Source organism: Chenopodium album, chromosome 26, assembly GCF_948465745.1.
Source record: "Chenopodium album chromosome 26, dcCheAlbu1.1, whole genome shotgun sequence".
Taxonomy (NCBI): domain Eukaryota; kingdom Viridiplantae; phylum Streptophyta; class Magnoliopsida; order Caryophyllales; family Amaranthaceae; genus Chenopodium; species Chenopodium album.
Window position 1 is genome coordinate 4,485,262 of NC_137859.1, and position 10,852 is coordinate 4,496,113.

Here is a 10,852-nt window from a genome sequence, read left to right on the forward strand (position 1 = left end):
TAGAAATTATAATACAGAAATAAGATAGGTGTTGTAGCTTGGACTTATTTGGCAACAAATTGAGTGAACAGAATAGTTACTAGACTCACCATTGAGGTCATTGAACCAAAACATAATCACAGTTGATAGGGAACGTAAGTTACATCAGATACAACCCTCACACAAGTAAAACACTTATTTGAATGTTGCAAATATTTTTGGTCATACATATCATGCAACATTTGGCCCTAAACCTGCCAAAACCTGAGCAATTTTCGAGCCAGACTTCATGAGATCAGGTTTAAAATAAAGCTCTAGCTCAAATCACCGCAAAGCTTACCAACACAATCGATCCTCCAATAGGCTTAGTCTCTTACCATCTTGCTTTGTTTATGACAAAATCTACAAATTTTGGGAAAGACAAGACAGCAACAATATAGTAGCATTCCATGTGCATATTTTCTCAACATGAAATATGTGGGCATGTCATGTGAAACTTCCATGTGGGCAAGCAACCATGCATAACTTCACTTTGTACTCTGTAGACCCAGACAGACAATAAGCGAAAACCAAGATCAAACTCCATTTAATTTGCTTTTCAAAATATGTATTCCAAAGTACAGATTATTAATTATTCTAGGATAACTTCCATTATACTACTCCGTACTTCCGTAGTAGTATAGTATTATTTTACTTACCTTATTGGGCATATTCCCTGTATATTTCAAATCTTGCAAAAAAACATTTGTTTAACAAATGTCAAAATATTAACACTTTGCAAATATACTTCCAAGTTTGTAGCTGGTAAAATAAAATACTTTTGTAAGTTCGTAGTTAAAGTAAACTTTTAGTTTAGTAATCTAACACTACTTAAATACAGACATCCTTGATTTAAGTAAAGACTGGATTAACTTGGTTAACATAACTTTTAGTTCAGTTTCTTTAATCTTCTACTCAATTACGTAGCTCGTCTTTCACAATTTGATAGAGACGAATGATTGTGAAAACAAGTAGTCTTGTTTGTTTAGTTCATTTCCCAAGATCGATCTTACATTAACATTCCCTACTAAAGTGTCCGACTAAATACAAAAATTTCACACAAAATTCCTCTTGCCATTATACAAATGCCAAGAATAAACCAGGCCCTCAAGGTAATCTAATTCAAAAAAACAAATTCAGTACAAAATCCTATGGCTTAGGTGAAACTAGGTAGGTTTCCTCATGTTACGCCCAGCACGAATTACTTCATCAACAAGCAACAACTGAGATGCAATTACAGGCCTGCAATAACCAGATAAGCAATTAGCTAAAAAAATAAATAAAAGCAAAGACATGCTTTTCAATATAAATAGGAAAGAGAGATGGATATACCCTGAGTTTAAAATTTGGCGCTTCACAGAATAGTTATCAAATATACCCTCCATCTGTGGGTCAATGGGCTCCCCAGTGTGCTGATTCAGTCCCACAACATTTCCTCGATCATGCTCTCCCTGAAACAAATGGGACACAAATCCATTTAGTTGCTCTATTTTGAGTCATCAACTTGTCATAAACTAACTAAATTAGCTGCAAGCAAACAAACATGAGGCTAGGATACCTTAAGGGAAATTATCACATCTTGTGTATCAAGACCAGCATTTTCAGCAAGGGTCTTGGGGATCACCAGCAGAGCATCAGCAAATGCCTCCACACCGAGTTGGGCACGCTGTACACAATAAATAAATAATGAGATCAGATTTGGAAGACTTTTGGTAATTTAATCTAAACGTGATATTGGCAGCCTAATTATATTACCCCTTGTACAGTTTTCATAACTTCATTAACAAGATATTGCCTTGCTGCAACCTCAAAAGCTCCAGCTCCCTGAAAGAGATGGAACAATATTATTCCAAGTCAGAAGTGTACCAAGGATAAGAGCCATGACTGCGCAAAATCATATTGCTCTAGCCCAATACAAAGTTTCCTGATGATATGGACATGATTGCTAAAAACATACCAATATGACAGATTCATCTTCAATGGTGTTTTTTACACCCCTGAGACCATCACGAACAGCATCCTTTATCTGGGCAATGGTATGGTCATTGGGGCCTGTTGGTGTGAAACAACAAGAAGAAAAGTTGAAACTTAAAACCGCTTAAAAACCACAAGAAGCATTCAAACACCAGCAACATAATAGCAGTAATGTGTCCATAGGAAAGAACAGAATCAATTGAATGGATGACATAAAAGGATAATGGAATATCACAAACCTTTGATAAGAATTGTACAAGAATGAGGGTTCCTGACATTTTCAACAAATGTGTACTTTTCTTCTCCAAGGACATGTTCATACACCAATCCAGCCCATCCGAGGACATCTGGTGTCATATCATCTACTGAATTAACAGCATCCCCTCCACAAGCCAAGATCAACCTTTCCATGTTCCTTCTCTTTGCTCTACGAAGGGCGATTATCTACCAAAATAAGAAAGTAAGAAACATTCTACACAACTAGGCCTTGAAAATCAGCGAAAGAGCACCAGGACTGAAAAGAGACCAAGATACACATATTTATAATTGTCTGCCTAACAAAGGGTAATAAGTTCTTAAACCAGTATCCTAATCGAAAGTGCCAAATAGAGGTCCTATGACATGCATAATCCTACAGAACAAGTCAATGCATAGATTTGTGAATTCTTCATCACCAATAAACGGTTATATTTTGAACGACTGGAATAATGGCAGCAATCTATAATGCATCTGATCCATGTAGAGAGAAAACCTTGAGTTTGAACTTAAGCCAGAATTCTCACAAAATTCTATCTGATATTACAAGTACAGCAAGTTTAGATTACAAGAAAAGAAACAAATTCAAATGGAAAAACTTACTCCTTCCCTTGCCAGCATATCCAGAGAAGGGGGGTCGATTCCTTTTTGGTTAATGACTACAAAGTTATTCTCAGTTCCTGCACAAACCTACAATCAACAGGAAATGTTAAATACTTAACCAGATGTTTCATGAATGATGGCAAGATAAAGCATCTGAGAGCCAAGATACTTCTTTTCTGCTACAAAGAATTGATGCCAATGTGCCACCAAAAGCAACTTGCCATTCACAAGTGCATATAAAATAAAATAAAAGTATTACCTTATTCTTCAATTCAATGATTTTCCTCACTCTCTCATCAACAGAGCGCCTTTCAGCAGCAACCATAGCCTCCCTCTGCTCTGCATTTGAGTAGAAGAAGCCTGCATTTACTTCACTGCATACAACACAATTTTCATGTTACAATCTAAGACATACAATAAATTTCCCTTTTCAACATAAACAAAAACAAAAATTCATCACATTTTCTACTTGAATACATTAATAAAGGAAATTATTGCAATCACTTTAATTCTTAGTACAGTGTTACTCGACCTAGAGCCTCAAGAAAACGACCAGAAAAATTCTTAGTATAGTATTAATCACACTAGAACCTTAAGAAACAGCCAGAAAAAAGATTTTTACCGGTAATGCTTTTTAACGCACTGTGCAGAAAGCTGTTGGCAACTTTTCGTATTTGGATTATAAAAATTTGAATAAAATGCTGAGCAAGATTGCCCGTTTGCCCCTTGCTTTTACAATAAGACTACTTGAATCTAACAGTCTCTAGGCCCTTCTTTTATCTCACAAACAATTTAAAGAAAAAAGGGTAGGTAGGCATCAATTAAGTAATCAAAATCCTCTGATATAGCCAAAACAGAGCAGCAGCGAGCAAGGCACACTGTTCCCAGGTGACAGTGTCAGAGAGTCAGGCTATATTGGCTTTCTAACATTAAATAAGAACTTCATGTAGAAACTAGCCTTTGGCCCGTGCAATGCAGGGGTTGTTTATTTATAGGTATACAATATAAAGTTTTATCTTATAATATGTTTTTATTGGAAAATGAATAGTTTTATAAAGGAGAAGGGGTGAAAATTGAATGTAATTATAAAAGATATTTAAGTTGGGGGAAAGTGAACCAAACAACATTCATATATGTATTGAATTAAAGCTAATGTTTTTTTTTTAATATGAGAAAGGGGATTAAAAAGAAGAAAGGTTAAATGAGGTTGAAATGTGGCATAGGTAAAAAAAAAAATTTACATGTGGCATAATGGGAAAGATGGTTTGTGTTTTTAAGTACTAAGTATAGATACCCCAAGAACACATAAATCTTCAACCTTTAAGATAAAATCAGCCTATAGGTTTCATCTGTATCAACGAGAACAAAAAAAATTGCCAAAACACGGATGTCAAACATACAAAAGTGCATAATTTAGATGTAAAAATAAATCTAGTACAACTCATAATCAGATATCCTTCCAGCTTCAAGTATGAAATGTGCTCCACTGCCATGCCATAAAGAAATTAAGACAGAACACTATAACTATGCTCTGTTGGAATGGAGGTATACCTTTTCTCATACTCCAGCGATACATTACAGGTCAATATGAAACAATTCTCAGCTCTTCGCTTCATATCAGGATGCCTCGAACCATGATCAAGGACAAGGCCCTCAACCTATAAGGATGAACATAAGCCTCGTATTATTTCAATAAAAGATGGGCCAAACAAAATTATTTACACAATCAATTGGATTACACCATATATTCAAATAAAAAAAGATAGATAAAAAGCTTTCTATTCCAGTAAATATATAGCAAACGCCTACCAGGCTACCACCACACATTGACAAATGACAACTGTATTGAAAACACCTAAAGGTAGTCCCTAGCAGCTACTTATGCAAGCAGATGAGTAGCTGACTGAAATTTAATCAGCTACATACAACATAGAAAGAGTGGCACATTGAAAAATGGAACATATTCTACAGATTCAAATAGATATGACAAGAGAGAGAGAAAGAGAGAGAGAGAGAGAGAGTGTACAATAGGCATACCAATCTAGTGTCAACGTCGAATTTATGGCGCATGTGCATGATCTCCACCATAAAGAGGTCAATTGGTTCCTCTGGCTTGCGGATGCAAAGCACCTGCAAGAATTTATGCATTTAGAAACCCAAATACTAGTTTCCAGTCATATAACTCGAGCATTCAATCTATTAAAAGAATGCATGCAATAGAGACTAACCGCATTCACAACGATCTCTGTCAACTGATCTGCTAGGGCTTCATATAGCTGTTCAGCTAGATAAGTTAATTAACAATAGATTAAAAATTTTAATCATAAACATAAAGATACAAAGCCATGAAAATAACCTTGGTTCTAAGTGTTGTTCTTGCAACCATTTTAAGAATTTCTTTGTCGGGTTCATCTCCCATTACAACAGGAGTTTTAAACTTCTCGAGAAATTGGAGAGTAGCTCGTTTAGCAATCTCAAAGCCATCAACCATGACACGTGGATGCATTCCTGGGAAAACAGGAAGCAAATCATTTAGCGTGTTGTCATTGGTAGTCCGTATTGGAAATTGAGCAGAATAAAACCACCAATAAAAATGTGGGATATAGAGAATAAACAGTGGCAAGACTTAAACAACACATTCCAGTATAAACAGCTACTTAAATATTGGCTATTGGCAAGTCAGATATATCATGTACACCAACGCAGAGAGCTTTAGGCTGAAAACTCACAGCTTAAAAATAACATAGAATAGAATAACAATTTCAAGAAGTAATAGTAGTGTAAAATACAAGAAAAGTAGTCAGCGGTGATGGAGAAGATAGAGAGGAAATGAAGGCAGAAAGGCATTGGTAAGCAGATAGCAAAACACAATGCACATACACATTCTCAAGGGGTAGTATGCACTGAAAATCTTAGCATTGACTCAAGACATTGTGTTCTATATTATATGTGAGAATGAAATAAAAACACAAATAGGTACTTATAATTCAATATGCATATGTCACACACAAAAATATTGTGTTCTATAATATATGGAGAAACGAAAAAACTGGAATAAAACACAAATACGGACTTCAAATTCAATATTCATAAGTAACACACAAAACTTTACTTCATATTATAGACAACTAGACATTATATAACCTTCATCAATGTAGCGATCAGCTTGCTTCATGAGCTCTCCAATAAAGATCACTGTGGAAGTTGTCCCATCTCCACTGATATCATCCTGCGCAACAGCTGTCCTTGCAATCATAATTGCTGTTGGGTTTTGGATTTGCTGCATTGGAAAGCATGTAAGTCAGCATACAACTATAAAAATTCAAAACTTCAGAGACGTAACTCTCCAAGAACAGACATAATGGAAGAAAAAGTTTGGAACTAAACCTACTACTCTTTAACACTGATAATATCAAAAACAGAGAGGCAAATGTTACAAGCTCCAACTCTTTTAGGCTATTAGGCAGTTTAAGTGATATAGAGTAATAGAGAGTTGATAAGAAATAACAATATAAAAGTTTAGAACTGTAACAAATAAATAGTTGAAGGTAGACTGGTAGAGTAGATTAGAGTGGTAATTAATGTGTCACTATTTGTCTATTCACAATTAGTACCCATTGGATTAACTATTTAAAATCTAAGTATACTAAATATTAATAACACATAACACAAGTGACGATGCTCTAGCAATATTCCTTGATAAGAACATATGCAATAAGATGATTGATATTAAGTTAAGAATCAAAAGCGTATTCTGATATAACAACACGCCTTCTACAAGCTCCTATACTATTATCAATCTCTAATTGCCCGAATCTTCGCCATTTAACAATTATCACACAACCACCCAATGAGCTCAAAATTACCCATGTAGAAGCACCAAAAGAGCTCACATCAGGCAACCAAAACCTTCCCCCACAATCTTCGCATTGAATTATCAATTACTAATGCTATACTCGTACCATAGACAACGCCAATGAACATTCCCACCAAGGAAGAATTTACAAAGACTGAAGCTTTGGATCTAAATCCCTAATCCCAATACACTACTTAAGTAACTTTCAAATCTAATAACATAACACTCTATTAAATCTAAAACCCAGAAAACCCCATAAAATTAAACAACAAATTCATATTGATCCATAAATCACAAAAATAAAAATACCATTTCTCTCAAAAGAGTGTTGCCATCTTTAGTGAGCTTAATATCACCAGAACCACCAACAAGCCTGAAAACAAAACACCATTAAAATTTCATCAGAACAAAAAAAAAAATCGAAATCAAATGAAGAAAGGTATAAAGAGAAAGATGTGAATACATTTTGATGGTGCCTTTAGGGCCAAGATTACTCTTGAGAACATCCTGTAAACCCTTGGAAGCATTGATATTCATACGAAGTGCTTCTGATTTGTTGAGCACTTCTGCATTAGGGTTTAGCACTCTCAACGACATCTTCGATTGTTTCTTTGATTACAAAACCCTAATTCAGTGAGGAGGAGAGAGAAAGTTGCAGGAGCAGGAAAATGGAGATTCAGTGAAGAAGACGAAGAAGAAGAGAGAGAAAGAGTGAGTTTGAGTTTGTGTAGAACACTCTGAAATGGGGGGGAAGATGGAGGTTCAGAGTTGGGTTTTTTTGGACTTCGGCTGTTTTAGGGCTTTTTTTTAAGCCGGTTTAACATACGGGCTTTCTTTGTCCAACCGATTAATACTTTGAGTCGCGAAATTTCTACTTTTGTCCAACTTTGAGAGGGTTTGCGGTTCACGAAGCAAAATTTGATAATGGTGATTAATGTATAATAGGGCCAATAGGGGTATGTTATTAAGGTGGAGAGAGAATGTTTGGATAATTATCCAACCACCTACTGCCACCACCAAGATCAGCCAACACCAACCACTGCCACCACCAACACCAGCATAGTCCACCACCGCCGCCTTCACCAACGCCAATGTTGCCTTCAACGCCGGCTTCCATCATTGTACACCCCTTTTTATTTTACTGGTGAGAATATAAAAAAATAACGAATTATAAAACTTTGGCCCCTTCAACAAGAGCAAATTCAAGTTTATCAATATGAGAAACATGTGATGTTTGGGTTTGGATGTAATTTCATCTAAAAAGTTAAGGGCAATATTGACATTTTGTATAGATAACAAATTTAACGACGTTAAGGCATAAACAGAACATTTGTTCTTGTAATTTTGAACATGTTATCTCACCTTATATATTCTCTATCCTAAATCAGAGCACTCAAGACACCATTGAAGGTGGGCAATCACTATTCAAGTGAGATTTGGGCAAGAGGACGCAACCCTTTACTCTAAGGGCCCGCCTGGATTGAGTGTAATGGGGCGGAATAATTTGAGGGGTAACTTTTATGGGCTAAAATTGTATGCCTGGATTGGGCTCAAAAATTAGGCCCGATTTTTTTCCCCTCAAATAGAGGGTAATGTTTTACTCTGCCCCCCCCCCCCCCTAGAGTAATGAATCTCAGTTAAGGCTTCATCCTTTCTCCTCTCCTCTTCGACCTCTTGTGATTGCAGATCTCCATTCATGAAGTGAGCATGCAATATTTGCTTATTTCATTATTAGATTGGATAATAATTTACGTTTATCAATTCATTGCAGATTTTAGTGCTTAATTTTTTATTTTTATTTTTTTTATTTTTGTTTTGCAGATTTTTTTTTGATTGAATGTTTCTCATAACTTAGTAGTACCTATATTATTCAATTACTAGTAAAAATCATGGTTGTATTGCTGCATTATACGATTTTTGTGATCCATTTAAAAAAAAATTAAGTATTTTTAGTGATTATTTATTTGTTGATGAAAAAAATGCAAGTTTTACAGTATGCGAGATTGAAAAGGGTTGGGATTTTTTTTTTTTTTTTGAGAACGGTTGGGATTAATTTCATGTTTGTTAATCAGAATTTTATTTTATTTTCTTTTTTTTAAAAAAAAAAAAAAAACTGGCTTGCTTTAATGATTTATTGGGTTAATTTGATTTAATGATTTTTTCATGTTGTAACTGAATTGCTTCGTAATCTTAGGAATTAATTTCATGCTTGTTGTATATGATATTTGACGGTTTGATTTGTTAAAAAAAAAAATAATATTGTTCAAAAAAAAATGATGGTTTGAATGGAAGCATAGCAATAGTGCTCTATATAAATTAATAATACCAAACGTAAGAACACTTATATCCTGTAATAAGTTACCTTTTACCAAACTTGCTTCAAATTTGTCCCTCTTAATTGTTACCTCCTTAAATTAGTCCACCCTTATAATTTCCCTCCTAATCATTACCCCCTAACAGCTCCTCTCAATCCTGGCAAGGCCTAAAGGTTAACCATACCATTCTTTTCACCTTTTTTAGTTAGGGTTTTTGTTTAATTAGGCGGTGAAATTGTGGTGGCTAAAGTGGCTTGGTGTTCACGAAGAAGGTGGTGGTGAAAGTGACCTTGTATTCACGAAGAAGGTGGTGGTGAAATATGGTGGTGAAAGTGGCAATTACAATGGATGAGCAGTAAAACAAGAAGAAGGTGGAGGAGGAAGAAGGTGGAGTAGGAAGAAGAAGAAGAAGAAGATGTTGCTTCAAAATTAAAGTCATCGTCAATTTGACATTATTTGTGCCAGCTAATTAGCGAGAGAATAAATAATATAAAAACATATTGCGCGAAAACCGAGGCAACTTATTTACTACACTACCATTTGATAAACGTTTGAAGTTTATTAATTTGATAAACTTGGGCTTCCTCAATAATATGACAATTTGGGCCCCTTCAAAATTATACGTACCATTCTACCATGGTGCTCGGTGCACCTGTGGTTTGGATTAATCAAACAAGGTAACATTTTTTTTAATAATAATTCATTAATTAAAAGTCATACATACGACATCTACAAAGGAGATTGGACTTTATAAATTTGTTGGCAATATCCTACACAAGCACGGGCAAATTTGTAATGTCGTTCTGCCACCTTTGGCCTTTCTTTTGTGTAGGAAACTCCAAGAAGTTGTGTGACAGAAAATTTAAGTGTGACAATATTATTTCAAACCAAGTACTGGATTTGGCTGCATAAAAGACCAGAATACCTAGAAATTGTAATTAGTGCCTATAACCTGTACAGGTAGAGGCAAATTAAGAACTTTGTGTCAACTAAGGAATTGATATTGGTGTTATGAATTGTCTTTCAGTTTGTCGTTTGGAGGGTCTTTTTTTTTTATCTCTCCCTCTACTCCCAAGTAATTGAGCACAATATACTGGACCAGGCATCATCTACGTATTTCTCAATCCATGCATCATCTGTGAAAATTCAACAAGAATAATCAGCATCTTATATAAGGTTGCTATACAATGGGATGCTAATAAATTCTTTAGATATTACTATGCTTAACAATGTCTATAATGTTGGGTAATTCTAGTTATGTTTGAGCTTAATTTCAGCACATATGACAGCCATGTTAAAAAAAATGATGGCAAACGTCTTTGATAAAATAGGGGTGTGCAAAAAATTAGGGTACCCTGATTAGGAACAGGAAGCTGTTCGGAATTGGAACATGTACAAGAGGTTTCGGTTCCTAGTAGTGAAATGGAGAACCCGTTGCAACAGGTTACACTTAAGGATTTCAAATTTTTTGGAATTGGAGCCTATAGGGTACCTTATAACCTAATATAAGTATCATTGTATCATACGAAGTACGTCAATTCATGGCTATTTTTTATTAAAATAAAATAAAAATAACAGTTATAAATATATGTATTAAATATGCTAATATGAACAACTATTTTTGATTTGTTGTAATTTCGAGTTGTAAGACCATTTAATTTTTTTTAAAAAAATAAATTTGCAAAAAGTACGAATTTTATAAAAAGACAGGTTAGTTTCAGTTTTCGGTTCTCATTGAACGGGTTCCGATTTTAGGAATTTTATAAAACTATTATGTTCACTCTATTAGATATTGTGAGAGATATTTGAAATGTTGAGTGTTACACTTGAC

The 10,852-nt window shown here is 34.8% G+C and overlaps 1 protein-coding gene across 1 annotated transcript; it reads right to left on the minus strand.

Moving 5' to 3' along the window:
- Nucleotides 1-995: 995 nt before the first annotated feature.
- LOC145616459 (T-complex protein 1 subunit zeta 1-like) lies at nt 996-7,511 on the minus strand. The gene is made up of 15 exons (XM_081671179.1): nt 7,170-7,511; nt 7,016-7,079; nt 5,995-6,130; nt 5,207-5,358; nt 5,079-5,126; nt 4,888-4,980; nt 4,402-4,508; nt 3,110-3,224; nt 2,851-2,937; nt 2,232-2,436; nt 1,976-2,070; nt 1,774-1,842; nt 1,577-1,684; nt 1,351-1,469; nt 996-1,260 (listed from the first exon to the last, which is right to left on the minus strand). The coding sequence occupies exons 1-15, from the start codon at nt 7,301-7,303 to the stop codon at nt 1,185-1,187; spliced, it is 1,608 nt and encodes a 535-aa protein (XP_081527305.1). The 5' UTR covers nt 7,304-7,511; the 3' UTR covers nt 996-1,184.
- Between the last annotated feature and the right edge of the window lie 3,341 nt (nt 7,512-10,852).